The 15,000-nt window shown below is 45.0% G+C and overlaps 2 protein-coding genes across 2 annotated transcripts in view; both read right to left on the reverse strand.

Annotated features, from left to right (window-relative positions):
* LOC113817793 (serine-rich adhesin for platelets) overlaps positions 1-15,000 on the reverse strand; it is a 158,759-nt gene that overhangs the window by 138,613 nt on the left and 5,146 nt on the right. The window contains exons 2-4 of the mRNA XM_070139598.1: positions 14,096-14,696; positions 13,493-13,881; positions 12,977-13,051 (exon numbers count right to left, since the gene is read on the reverse strand). Of these exons, the coding sequence (XP_069995699.1) occupies positions 12,977-13,051; positions 13,493-13,881; positions 14,096-14,696 (1,065 nt within the window). The remainder of the gene's footprint in view (positions 1-12,976; positions 13,052-13,492; positions 13,882-14,095; positions 14,697-15,000) is intronic.
* On the reverse strand, positions 633-8,547 carry LOC138866514 (serine-rich adhesin for platelets-like). The gene is made up of 10 exons (XM_070139576.1): positions 8,530-8,547; positions 8,251-8,318; positions 5,535-7,349; positions 5,221-5,402; positions 4,573-5,132; positions 4,356-4,428; positions 4,035-4,100; positions 3,447-3,665; positions 1,414-2,871; positions 633-859 (listed from the first exon to the last, which is right to left on the reverse strand). The coding sequence occupies exons 1-10, from the start codon at positions 8,545-8,547 to the stop codon at positions 633-635; spliced, it is 4,686 nt and encodes a 1,561-aa protein (XP_069995677.1).

The following is a 15,000-nucleotide window of genomic DNA, read 5'->3' on the forward strand; positions in this document are numbered from 1 at the left end:
TTCTTTAAGATCCTTCAAGAATCCTTTAGAAAAAAAAAAATCATGTGGTTAGAGTTTACCAAATAAGTTTATTCATGTGAGTGTGCGTGTGTTTGGTTTCATATATATACATACATACATACATATATATATATATATATATATATATATATATATATATATATATATATATATATATATATGAGAATCAACCTCTTCTCTGCAAATATTTCAACATTCCTGAAAAAAAATGTTTAAGTGATATAGAGGCTTGATTGTGAATTCCGCGGACAGCATTTGCAGGCTGTGTGCCAACATAATTGCGTGTGGTGGTAGTTATGGTTGATGTTTTATTCATTTGCACATTATAATTCAAATCTTTAGTATTTTGAATGTATATAATGGTTTAACAATACAGCGCATTTATCTGTGCCGCAACTGACGTCCATCAGGGTGTTGCAGCGTGTTCAGATCGAATAGATTGTGGAGGTGCTTCACGTGAACAAAAGCGCTAATATTGTCATGTGTGATTTTATGGATATGCGTAAATGTCGAAGTGGTGTTTAAGCGGTCATGGAGATCGCGGAAAATCTCGAGGATTTTGTTTAAAAAGTGCATAGAGTGATCTGCTGTTATTGTGCGTCCCACGGTGGTCAGATAATCTTTATTGGTGCTCCAGGGTATGTGAAGGCTGTAGATTTTATCTTACTGCTGCTTCTGGAGTAACAGCTGCTACTCGACGAACTGCTGCTGCTTGAGGGAATACTACTACTTGAAGAACTACAACTGCTTGAGGAGCTGCTGCTACTGGAGGGACTGCTACTGCCTGAAGAACTACAACTACTCGAGGAGCTGCTACTACTGGAGGAACCCGATGAACCTAAAATAATTGGCACATTCCTCTTTCAATAAGAAAACTAGAACAATTATTTTTACATAGAAACTGTAACAAATACTATTGAGCAAGTGTGTGCGGTATTTTACAGCAGAGAATTACTAAATCGTAACTGACATTTCTGTTTCAGTGCAGGCCTAAGCCTTAGAGTTTTACACAGGAAATGTATACAATTCTCTCTCTCTCTCTCTCTCTCTCTCTCTCTCTCTCTCTCTCTCTCTCTCTCTCTCTCTCTCTCTCTCTCTCTCTCTCTCTCTCTCTCTCTCTCTCTCTCTCTCTCTCATAAAAAAAATAGTATCATGCGTGACTTCTGCTGCCTATAAGTTTTGATCTACATTTACGTTAATCGAAAAAAAGTGTGTAGGTATCGCCTCCTGTATCTTTCTGTACAAGTGATTTTTTTTTCAGTACTCAGCTGTTTGAAAGACCGAACAAAGTCAACTGCACGTAATGATCTAATATTATAACTATTTCGTGCATGGACTGAAATCCTTCAAGGTGCTTCAGCGTGCTTCAGGAAACATAATACATTGTCTTACTGCTGCTGCTTGAGGAGTTAGTGCGGCTGCTGATTCTGCTTGAGAAGCTGCTACCTCTTGAGGAGCAGCTACCACCTGAGGAGCTACTTCTGCTTGAGGAGCTACTACTACTTGAGAAACTGCTACTGCTTGAGGACCTAATATTGCTTGAGGAACTGGTACTTCTTGAAGAACCACTAGTGCTTAAGGAACCGCTACTACTTGAGGAGCTACTACTTGTTGGGGAACTGCTACTGCACAAGAAAATGCTCCTGTTCGAGGACGTACTAATGCTTGAGGAAATGCTACTCTTTGAGGAGCTACCACTCTTTGAGGAACTGCTCATACTTGAGGAACTGCTAAAGCTTGAGAAACTGCTACTGCTTGAAGAGCTGCTAATACTTGAGGAGCTGCTTATACTTGAGGAACTGCCGCTGCTTGAGGGACTGCTAATAGTTGAGGAACTGCTTATGCTTGAGGAACTGCTTATACTTGAGGAACTGCTGCTGCTTGAGGAACTGCTAATACTTGAGGAACTGCTTATACTTGAGAAACTGCTGCTGTTTGAGGAACTGCTAATACTTGAGAAACTGCTGCTAGTTGAGGAACTGCTTATGCTTGAGGAAATGCTACTCCTTGAGAAACTGCTAATTCTTGAGGAACTACTGCTTCTTGAGAAACTGCTTATGCTTGAGGAACTGCTAATACTTGAGGAACTACTGCTGCTTGAGGAACTGCTTATGCTTGAGAAACTGCTACTCCTTGAGAAACTACTGCTGCTTGAGGAACTGCTTATGCTTGAGGAATTGCTGCTACTTGAGGAGCTGTTAATACTTGAGGAACTGCTGCTGCTTGAGGAACTGCTAATACTTGAGGAACTGCTGCTGCTTGAGAAACTGCTTATGCTTGAGGAACTGCTGCTGCTTGAGAAACTGCTTATGCTTGAGGAACTGCTTATGCTTGAGGAACTGCTTATGCTTGAGGAATTGCTGCTCCTTGAGGAGCTGTTAATACTTGAGGAACTACTGCTGCTTGAGGAACTGCTAATACTTGAGGAACTGCTGTTGCTTGAGGAACTGCTAATACTTGAGGAACTGCTTATGCTTGAGGAACTGCTGCTGCTTGAGGAACTGCTAATACTTGAGGAACTGCTGCTGCTTGAGGAACTGCTAATACTTGAGGAACTGCTACTGCTTGAGGAACTGCTTATGCTTGAGGAACTGCTTATGCTTGAGGAACTGCTACTGCTTGAGGAACTGCTACTGCTTGAGAAACTGCTGCTGCTTGAAGAGCTGCTGCTGCTTGAGAAACAACTGCTACTTGAGGAACTGCCACTGCTTGAAGAACAACTGCTACTTGACGAACTGCTACTGCTTGAAGAGCTGCTAATACTTGAGGACCTGCTACTGCTTGAAGAGCTGCTAATACTTGAGGACCTGCTACTCCTGGAGGAACTACCACTGCTTGAACTTGATGACCCTATAACAATCAGCGCATTTGTCTTTCAGTAAAAACCTTTTACACTGAAAACGAGAGTGCTTGCCGACACCTGGCAGTTGCATTGTGAAGTCGTAATGGTATGCTCTATTTTTTTTTTATCATACAATATAAACGAGAAGAAATATGGACACTTTATCTTCATGTATATGTGTACAAAATACTTGGTCATCAGGTACCTTGCAAATTATACAGGATAACTAAGGGCTAAAGTGTATGTGCTTTAATTAGCATACAGGTACTGTGGGGGAAGGTAGGTGAAAGTAGGTGAGGGTGTCCGAATAGAATGCATTTCCCTATAATGGTATAGGATGTAGTAATTCTGGTTATGTTAGTATTGATGCTCAAGGATGTATAGGAATATGTGTGTGTGTGTGTGTGTGTGTGTGTGTGTGTGTGTGTTTGTAAATGCATGTTTATATCTGTGTTTTATTATGTGTATATGAATATGTATATACTTTGGCTCCCTGAAAGATCAGTAATGTATTGTGCTATCTCCGTGCTTTAACTGAGATCCTTTTGCGTGCTCTAGCGGAAAAAAAAGTACATACTACTACAGCTGCTTGAGGAACTAATACTGCTGCTACTTGAGGAGCCGCTCCTGCTCGAGGAACTACTACTGCTGCTACTTGAGGAGCCGCTCCTGCTCGAGGAACTACTACTGCTGCTACTTGAGGAGCCGCTCCTGCTCGAGGAACTACTACTACTTGAGGAGCTACTGCAGCCAGAGGAACTGCTACTGCTTGAGGAACTGCTGCTGCTTGAGCTCGAAGACCCTAAAACGATTGGCACATTTCCTTTTCACTTTAGTACTTTAGTCACACACGGAATATATACAAATACTGTGGTATTGCATAGTTATACGGAAATGCTTCATAAACACACATATATCTGTGTGTGCACGCCCATCCCTTATCTATAGAAACATTCCGACAACATTCATAAAAAAAAAAAAAAAATGTGTAAAACGTGAAAAGGTGCTTGATTCATTGCACACAATTTATGGGCACGCACTCGGAAGCAACGAAATTATTTGTCAATTGTGATTTTATAGACCGTTTGGACTAGTGTTTTGTGTATATGATCATCCAGAGCTATAGTGCTTCTCTTATATTAAAGCGTGTCTGAGTTGGAAACTATCTTACTACTACTGCTGCTGGAGCTACTACTGCTGCTGCTTGAGGAGCTGCTACTGCTGAAACTCGATGAACCTAAAAGAATTAACGTTCCTCTTTCACTCACAAGATGGATAAAGAAGCTTTAGAGTTTTGCAAAGAAAATGTATAAAGATGTAAATTCCTAATCTGCAGTTGACAAAACACAAACACACACCTATAAATATGATTATAAATATATAAATATATATATATATATATATATATATATATATATATATATATATATATAACCATGTGTTTGCGTGACTAGTTTCAAGATACCTTCTGTATATTACTTTATAATAATACTTTCTACCAAATCATTCCTCGTTAGACTTGACTTCAAGCTGAAATATATTTCAAAACTTTGTAATACTATCCCCTAAAAAAATGTTCTGCATCAGAGAAGGTGCGACTGTGCCTGGTGTATTAATGATATATATAGTAATATGTGAAACCCTATTTTTTTCTTTTTCTTCCTTTTTAGTGCTTCACCGTGTCTGAACAGAATACATTATCTTATTACAACAGCTGCTTGAAGAACTACTGCTACTGCTTGAGGAACTGCTACTGCTTGAGGAGCTGCTACTGCTTGAAAAACTACTACTGCTTGCGGAACAACTGCTACTGCTTGAGGAACTGCTACTGCTTGAAGAACTACTACTGTTTGAGGAACAACTGCTACTGCTTGAGGAGCTGCTAGTGCTTGGGGAGCTGCTACTACTTGAGGAACTGCTACTGCTTGAGGAGCTGCTAATGCTTGGGGATCTGCTACTGCTTGAGGAGCTGCTACTGCTTGAGGAACTGCTACTGCTTGAGGAGCAGCTAATGCTTGGGGAGCTGCTACTGCTTGAGGAGCTGCTAATGCCTGAGGAACTGCTACTGCTCGAGGAGCTTCTACTGCTTGAGGAACTGCTACTGCTTGAGGAGCTGCTACTGCTTGAGGAGCTGCTAATGCTTGAATAGCTATTACTGCTTGACGAACTACTACTGCTTGGCGAACTACTACTGCTTGAGGAACAACTGCTACTGCTTGAGGAACTGCTACAGCTTGAGGAGCTGCTACTGCTCGAGGAACTGCTACTGCTTGAGGAGCTGCTACTGCTTGAGGAACTGCTACTGCTTGAGGAACTGCTACTGCTTGAGGAACTGCTACTGCTTGAGGAGCTGCTACTGCTTGAGGAACTGCTACTGCTTGAGGAACTGCTACTGCTTGAGGAACTACTGCTTGAGGAACTGCTACTGCTTGACGAACTACTACTGCTTGAGGAACAACTGCTACTGCCTGAGGAGCTGCTACTGCTCGAGGAACTGCTACTGCTTGAGGAACTGCTACTGCTTGAGGAGCTGCTACTGCTTGAGGAACTGCTACTGCTTGAGGAGCTGCTACTGCTTGAGGAGCTGCTACTGCTTGAGGAGCTGCTACTGCTTGAGGAACTGCTACTGCTTGAGGAGCTGCTACTGCTTGAGGAGCTGCTACTGCTTGACGAACTACTACTGCTTGAGGAACAACTGCTACTGCCTGAGGAGCTGCTACTGCTCGAGGAACTGCTACTGCTTGAGGAGCTGCTACTGCTTGAGGAGCTGCTACTGCTTGAGGAGCTGCTACTGCTTGAGGAGCTGCTACTGCTTGAGGAGCTGCTACTACTTGACGAACTACTACTGCTTGAGGAACAACTGCTACTGCCTGAGGAGCTGCTACTGCTCGAGGAACTGCTACTGCTTGAGGAACTGCTACTGCTTGAGGAGCTGCTACTGCTTGAGGAACTACTGCTACTGCTCGAGGAGCTGCTACTGCTTGAAGAACTACTGCTACTGCTAGAGGAACTGCTATTGCTTGAGGAGCAGCTACTGCTTGATGAACTACTACTGCTTGACGAACTACTACTGCTCGAGGAGCTGCTACTGCTTGAGGAACTGCTACTGCTCGAGGAACTGCTACTGCTTGAGGAACTGCTACTGCTTGAGGAGCTGCTACTACTTGACGAACTACTACTGCTTGAGGAACTGCTACTGCTCGAGGAACTGCTACTGCTTGAGGAGCTGCTACTACTTGACGAACTACTACTGCTTGAGGAACTGCTACTGCTTGAGGAACTGCTACTGCTTGAGGAACTACTACTGCTTGAGGAACAACTGCTACTGCTCGAGGAACTACTACTGCTTGACGAACTACTACTGCTTGACGAACTACTACTGCTTGAGGAACAACTGCTACTGCTCGAGGAACTGCTACTGCTTGAGGAGCTGCTACTACTTGACGAACTACTACTGCTTGAGGAACTGCTACTGCTCGAGGAACTGCTACTGCTTGAGGAGCTGCTACTACTTGACGAACTACTACTGCTTGAGGAACTGCTACTGCTTGAGGAACTGCTACTGCTTGAGGAACTACTACTGCTTGAGGAACAACTGCTACTGCTCGAGGAACTGCTACTGCTTGACGAACTACTACTGCTTGACGAACTACTACTGCTTGAGGAACAACTGCTACTGCTCGAGGAACTGCTACTGCTTGAGGAGCTGCTACTACTTGACGAGCTGCTACTGCTTGAGGAACTACTGCTACTGCTCGAGGAACTACTACTGCTTGACGAACTACTACTGCTTGACGAACTACTACTGCTTGAGGAACAACTGCTACTGCTCGAGGAACTGCTACTGCTTGACGAACTACTACTGCTTGACGAACTACTACTGCTTGAGGAACAACTGCTACTGCTCGAGGAACTGCTACTGCTTGACGAACTACTACTGCTTGACGAACTACTACTGCTTGAGGAACAACTGCTACTGCTCGAGGAACTGCTACTGCTTGACGAACTACTACTGCTTGACGAACTACTACTGCTTGAGGAACAACTGCTACTGCTCGAGGAACTGCTACTGCTTGACGAACTACTACTGCTTGACGAACTACTACTGCTTGAGGAACTACTGCTACTGCTCGAGGAACTGCTACTGCTTGAGGAGCTGCTACTGCTTGAGGAACTACTACTGCTCGAGAAACTGCTACTGCTCGAGGAACTGCTACTGCTTGAGGAGCTGCTACTGCTTGACGAGCTGCTACTGCTTGAGGAGCTGTTACTGCTTGAGGAGCTGCTACTGCTTGAGGAGCTGCTACTGCTTGAGGAACTACTACTGCTCGAGAAACTGCTACTGCTCGAGGAACTGCTACTGCTTGAGGAGCTGCTACTGCTTGACGAGCTGCTACTGCTTGAGGAGCTGTTACTGCTTGAGGAGCTGCTACTGCTTGAGGAGCTGCTACTGCTTGAGGAGCTGCTACTGCTTGAGGAACTGCTACTGCTCGAGGAGCTGCTACTGCTTGAGGAGCTGCTACTGCTTGAGGAACTGCTACTGCTTGAGGAACTACTACTGCTTGAGGAACAACTGCTACTGCTTGAGGAACTACTGCTTGAGGAACCTAAAAGAATATAATTGTCACAGTTTGCTCTTATCAGACTCATTGGCAGACCGTGGTGATTTATACAGAAATTATAACAAATGCTTACATTTCATTTTACTATATTTTTTGAAAACGAAATTGCGTTGTATGTTTTCTAGTTCCTATATTAGGTTATTACATATATTGAATCATGATTTGGTAAATGTATACTGTATGTATATATTATGTATAAGTTTTATATATATATTTCAACGATTACTCAAAGTGTATGTGTACAATGTATTGTAATTTGATGTCGTAAAATTGACTCATTAAAATATGATAATAAACAAATAAAATGAATGATACTGAAAGTTCAATTGTGATAGGTTATGCACAAATAAAAGATTTCTGAAAATAGAATATTGAGGATTACTTTAAATTCACGCCGTTTGTTTATAAGAGTGATATTGCATATGGATGTCAGTGCGTCCAAGACCAAATGTCCGACAAAACGTTTCTTAAATATTTTGTCAATTAAAACCTTCACCTAGGAGATGAGCACCGATATCATCACGTAATTGCACTATATATCGTGATTATAGTGCAATAGAATAAAAAATATCGATGTTTATGCCAGAGATGACGGATTAAATCAACAAAATATGAAATAGACGCGAATTGGCCGTGGACTCCTTGTGGTCGTTACTGGAGTAAAAAAAAATATTGTTGTGCGCCATTTTATAACCTCTAAAATGTCTCAGATATTTTCTTTTCTTTTTTTCTTTTTTTTCAAGGCACCGAATTAACCAAGCATACGCAATGCGATGGATGTAGTGATCTAAAGTGATGGTGCATTTTATCGTGCATGTGGTGTCATGACTATGCTGCAGTTGCGGGTTAGTGAGTCAGCATATAGTAATCTTAGCTGAACCTGTGTGCTGTTATTGCAAATGTGTGATATAATTGCATATTGCCTTATAATTTGCATATCGTGTGCTAATATTGCATATAGTGTGATATTATTGCATTTTGTGTTATAATCTGCTTATCGTGTGATATTAATGCATATTGTGTGATATACAAATAATTGCATACCGTGTGCCAATATTGCATATAGTGTGATATTATTGCATTTTGTGTTATAATCTGCTTATCGTGTGATATTATTGCATTTTGTGTTATAATTTGCATATCCTGTGATATTGATGCATATTGTGTGATATTCATACATATAAGAATCTTATGCCACAGTGCAATTCTGTGAGATTTAAATGATGTCCTTTAGCGTGCTCCGGCGTGGTCTAATGAAGAACAGGGTCTTACAACTACTGCTGCTTGAAGAACTACTGCTACTGCTCGAGGAACTACTGCTACTGCTCGAGGAACTACTGCTACTGCTTGAGGAACTACTGCTACTGCTCGAGGAGCTGCTACTGCTCGAGGAGCTGCTACTGCTCGAGGAGCTGCTACTGCTCGAGGAGCTGCTACTGCTCGAGGAGCTGCTACTGCTTGACGAGCTGCTACTGCTCGAAGAGCTGCTAATGCTCGAGGAACTGCTACTGCTCGAGGAACTGCTACTACTACTCGAGGAGCTGCTACTGCTTGAGCTGCTACTGCTTGAGGAACTACTGCTACTGCTCGAGGAGCTGCTACTGCTTGACGAACTACTGCTCGAGGAGCTGCTACTGTTCGAGGAACTGCTACTGCTTGAGGAACTACTGCTACTGCTTGAGGAACTACTGCTACTGCTTGAGGAACTGCTACTGCTTGAGCTGCTACTGCTTGAGGAACTGCTACTGCTTGAGGAGCTGCTACTGCTTGAGGAACTGCTACTGCTCGAGGAACTGCTACTGCTCGAGGAGCTGCTACTGCTTGAGGAACTGCTACTACTGCTCGAGGAGCTGCTACTGCTTGAGCTGCTACTGCTTGAGGAACTACTGCTACTGCTTGAGGAACTGCTACTACTGCTCGAGGAGCTGCTACTGCTTGAGGAACTGCTACTACTGCTCGACGAACTGCTACTACTGCTCGAGGAGCTGCTACTGCTCGAGGAGCTGCTACTGCTGCTCGAGGAGCTGCTACTGCTGCTCGAGGAGCTGCTACTGCTGCTCGAGGAGCTGCTACTGCTGCTCGAGGAGCTGCTACTGCTGCTCGAGGAGCTGCTACTGCTGCTCGAGGAGCTGCTACTGCTGCTCGAGGAGCTGCTACTGCTGCTCGAGGAGCTGCTACTGCTGCTCGAGGAGCTGCTACTGCTGCTCGAGGAGCTGCTACTGCTGCTCGAGGAGCTGCTACTGCTGCTCGAGGAGCTGCTACTGCTGCTCGAGGAGCTGCTACTGCTGCTCGAGGAGCTGCTACTGCTGCTCGAGGAGCTGCTACTGCTGCTCGAGGAGCTGCTACTGCTGCTCGAGGAGCTGCTACTGCTGCTCGAGGAGCTGCTACTGCTGCTCGAGGAGCTGCTACTGCTGCTCGAGGAGCTGCTACTGCTGCTCGAGGAGCTGCTACTGCTGCTCGAGGTGCTGCTACTGCTGCTCGAGGAGCTGCTACTGCTGCTCGAGGAGCTGCTACTGCTGCTCGAGGAGCTGCTACTGCTGCTCGAGGAGCTGCTACTGCTGCTCGAGGAGCTGCTACTGCTGCTCGAGGAGCTGCTACTGCTGCTCGAGGAGCTGCTACTGCTGCTCGAGGAGCTGCTACTGCTACTCGAGGAGCTGCTACTGCTGCTCGAGGAGCTGCTACTGCTGCTCGAGGAGCTGCTACTGCTGCTCGAGGAGCTGCTACTGCTGCTCGAGGAGCTGCTACTGCTGCTCGAGGAGCTGCTACTGCTGCTCGAGGAGCTGCTACTGCTGCTCGAGGAGCTGCTACTGCTGCTCGAGGAGCTGCTACTGCTGCTCGAGGAGCTGCTACTGCTCGAGGAGCTGCTACTGCTTGAGGAACTGCTACTACTTGAGCTGCTACTGCTTGAGGAACTACTGCTACTGCTTGAGCTGCTACTGCTTGAGGAACTGCTACTGCTTGAGCTGCTACTGCTGGAGGAACTGCTACTGCTTGAGCTGCTACTGCTCGAGGAGCTGCTACTGCTGCTCGAGGAGCTGCTACTGCTGCTCGAGGAGCTGCTACTGCTGCTCGAGGAGCTGCTACTGCTGCTCGAGGAGCTGCTACTGCTGCTCGAGGAGCTGCTACTGCTGCTCGAGGAGCTGCTACTGCTGCTCGAGGAGCTGCTACTGCTGCTCGAGGAGCTGCTACTGCTGCTCGAGGAGCTGCTACTGCTGCTCGAGGAGCTGCTACTGCTGCTCGAGGAGCTGCTACTGCTGCTCGAGGAGCTGCTACTGCTGCTCGAGGAGCTGCTACTGCTGCTCGAGGAGCTGCTACTGCTGCTCGAGGAGCTGCTACTGCTGCTCGAGGAGCTGCTACTGCTGCTCGAGGAGCTGCTACTGCTGCTCGAGGAGCTGCTACTGCTGCTCGAGGAGCTGCTACTGCTGCTCGAGGAGCTGCTACTGCTGCTCGAGGAGCTGCTACTGCTGCTCGAGGAGCTGCTACTGCTGCTCGAGGAGCTGCTACTGCTGCTCGAGGAGCTGCTACTGCTGCTCGAGGAGCTGCTACTGCTGCTCGAGGAGCTGCTACTGCTGCTCGAGGAGCTGCTACTGCTGCTCGAGGAGCTGCTACTGCTGCTCGAGGAGCTGCTACTGCTGCTCGAGGAGCTGCTACTGCTGCTTGAGGAGCTGCTACTGCTCGAGGAACTACTGCATGAGGAGCTGCTGCTGCTTGAGCTGCAACTGCTCGAGGAACTGCTACTGCTTGACGAACTACTACTACTTGAGGAGCTGCTACTGCTCGAGGAACTACTACTTGAGGAGCTGCTACTGCTCGAGGAGCTGCTACTGCTCGAAGAACTGCTGCTGCTTGAGGAACTACTACTGCTTGAGGAACTACTACTTGAGGAGCTGCTACTGCTCGAGGAACTGCTGCTGCTTGAGGAGCTGCTACTGCTCGAGGAACTGCTACTGCTTGAGGAACTGCTACTACTTGAGGAGCTGCTGCTGCTTGAGGAACTACTGCTACTGCTCGAGCTGCTGCTGCTTGAGGAACTACTGCTACTACTCGAGCTGCTGCTGCTTGAAGAGCTGCTACTGCTTGAGGAACTACTACTGCTTGAGGAACTACTACTGCTTGAGGAACTACTACTGCTCGATGAGCTGCTACTGCTAGAGGAGGAGCTGCTACTGCTTGAGGAACCTAAAATGATTGTCACATGTCTCTTTCAGTAAGCTACATAGTTTGACTATATGCTATCGTGTGATATGTTTCATATACTTAACCCTAGTAAGATATATCATAGAAACAATGATGGTAATTATTAAAGACAATAGTGACAATGTGTGTGTGTGTGTGTGTGTATGTGTGTGTGAGTGTGTGTGTGTGTGTGTGTGTGTGTGTGTGTGTGAGTGTGTGTGTGTGTGTGTGTGAAGTGCATTCCTGGTGCTCCGACGTATGTTATCTTTGTGCATTATCTAATACTTATTTTTAAAATAACTATTTTCCTCTTACTACTACTGCTACTTGAAGAGCTACTGCTGCTGCTGCTTGAAGAACTGCTACTACTTGAGGAGCTACTACTACTTGAGGAACTGCTACTGCTTGAACTCGACGAACCTAAAATAATTGGCATTTTTCTCTTTCAGTGAGACGACACATTATGACTAAAGAAGATAATAACGAAAATAATTTATATGGGGACAGGCTCCTGTGACTTAGATCAAAGAATGCCCCTCTGTTTCTTGTGCTTCTAGTAGGGAAAAGTACGGGTTACCGTCACAAAAACTGACAGTGCGGGATTTGAACTCGGGGCAGCGCTATCAGTCTTTCGGAGAGGTGCAACTGTGCTCATTTGTCAGATGTCCAGAGGTGACCTTGTTTTGCTCGGTGCGGGTGCCATGCCAAGTTCCTCGTTGGCAGTCTTAGTTATATTTGATTCCACGTGGATCTGGTGAGGTGCTTCACTTTAAATCAAGGTGCGATGTCCACATATATTTCTATAGCAGACATGGGGGCCTTCCTTTCTGCTACTCATCATAAGGGTGCCACAAATGTGCTAAGGTTTAAAGTAATGAAATACAATAAACCCAACATAATAGAAGTTTGCTGATATAAAGGATACGGGGGCGTGGCGTGCATGTGCATTTTTTGGCTTTGTATTGTGCATATATACACATATATCTATGAATATGTGTACAGTGTATGTATGTATTTGCAGATATACTTAAAACCATATAATGGTATGTCTGGAAGATATGCAGGTAATGATGAATGGTTTTCATGCCCTACATAGGTGTTAGAAATAGAACTCAATTGAAATTTTGACCAAATATCTCTTGCTGTAGTTCACAATAAATAGTAAAATATGTGGGAAAAAATAGTATTTGAAGGCTGAAGACAGACAACCTGGCACATGGGACACACAACTTGGAACTCCCATCACCAAAGGTTGTATGTCGCTGTTGCCCTAAACCACTGCAGATTCTATGTTGAGAAAATGAAGAGTACTTACTGCTGGAACTGCTGCTACTTGAGGAACTACTGCTGCTTGAGGAACTGCTGCTGCTTGAAGAACTACTGCTGCTTGCTGAAAAACCCAAGTTACATGTTTAGGTTATAGATTTGTTTCGTAGGTAAAGTATGGAGCTTTGGGTATTTGGATATTCCTGTAAAAAAATAAAAAAATTAAAAATCTTAAATACGTGGGCAAGGACAGCCATTCCAAAAAAATATCTACAGTTGAGGCTATCACACGCATCTACAACTACTAGGCTTATGAAGGAAAACCAGTTCTCAAAGAGAAGCATGACATGCAAAGCAGAGATAAGGAAAAAACACTACATAGATTGGTAGGCAGTTAAAAGTTAAACCTTGGTGCAAAAGATTATGCATTTGTGAGGACAGTACCCAAGTACCCAGGACCTGTTGAGTAGAGATTTCTGTTATTTCTTCTTGATTAAAAAAAATAATAATAAATAAATAAATAAAAAATAAAAGGTCCACAAAAATCATCATAATTTATACTTACACGAACTGCTTGAACTTGAACTACTAGAGCTACTGGAACTGCTTGAGCTGGAACTGCTTGAGCTAGAACTACTCGAACTTGAGCTGCTTGAACTCGAACTACTGGAACTGCTTGAACTTGAACTGCTGGAACTTGAACTTGAGCTGCTTGAGCTAGAACTACTTGAACTGCTTGAGCTGGAACTACTAGAACTTGAACTGCTTGAACTAGAACTACTGGAACTGGAACTACTCGAGCTAGAACTACTTGAACTTGAACTGCTTGAGCTAGAGCTGCTTGAACTTGAACTGCTCGAGCTGGAACTAGAACTGCTTGAACTTGAACTACTTGAACTGCTGGAACTGCTTGAGGAAATGCTTTCACTTGAGCAAGAACTAGAGCTGCTGGAACTGGAGCTGCTTGAAGAGGATGAATAGGACTCACTGGAACTGCTTGAACTGGAACTTGATGACGAACTTGAGCTAAAGCTGCTGCTGCTGCTGCTAGACTCACACAGGCAGTCTAGGCTGCTACTGAAGCTGCTACTACTTGGCTCACAAAGACAATCTAAGCTGCTACTGAAGCTGCTACTACTTGGTTCACAAAGGCAGTCTATGCTGCTACTGAAACTACTGCTACTTGGTTCACAAAGGCAATCCAAGCTGCTACTGAAGCTGCTACTGGATGGCTCACAAAGGCAGTCGGGCTCATAGAAGGAAGATGAGCTCGACTCCTCACACAGACAATCTATACCTGAGGAACTGCTGCTGATGCTTTCACACAAACAGTCATAGGGTTCGGTGGCAATGGCTGCCGAAGAAGAGTGGCAGTAACAGTCCTCCTCCATTGATGACGGGAGTGAAGACGAGAAGCAATAACAATCTTCAGAGAAGGACGAGAAGACGTTTGCAGATGACGGCATGAACGAGGGCGATACCGGCGCATTTCGGCAATTTCCGATCATGCTGTCCCAACTCTCGGGCCACCAGGGAGCGGGGAACACGTCGTCGCAGGAGAAGCCCGTGGAGGAGCTTGAAGTCACCGTCGTCGACATCCCGTTCCTCATGTCATTGTCCCAGTTCTTCTTCCCCGCTCGCTGACAGTCCAGGCCGACAAGGGAGCCCGTGACTTGTGGGGAAACGGAGTATCGGAGTTTGGCAACACAGCGGAGTGGGGGTCCGTTGTCAATACTCTTGTAAAATACGACATCATCTTCGTGAACAGGCTGGAAGGATGGAAGAAGAAAAAATATAATTATTTGTTTATTTATTTTTATTTATTTATCTATTTACTTTTGTGGAGGGTTAAGGATATTGGATGAGATGCATAGTAAGATTGATAGAGGTAATGATATTAAAGATGGTAAATAGAGTCATGGTTATTACTGTGAGTGAGTTGTGCTGATTTATGAAAGTTGGCAGAAACTATAATCTCTCTAAGAAAGATAAAGCATGTATCTAACTATTTTCATACAAGCTTTCTATTAACATATCAAATTACAATCTGGGACTGAAATCTAAACCACAACA

Source organism: Penaeus vannamei, chromosome 26 (genome assembly GCF_042767895.1).
Source record: "Penaeus vannamei isolate JL-2024 chromosome 26, ASM4276789v1, whole genome shotgun sequence".
In the NCBI taxonomy this organism is placed as follows: Eukaryota; Metazoa; Arthropoda; class Malacostraca; order Decapoda; family Penaeidae; genus Penaeus; species Penaeus vannamei.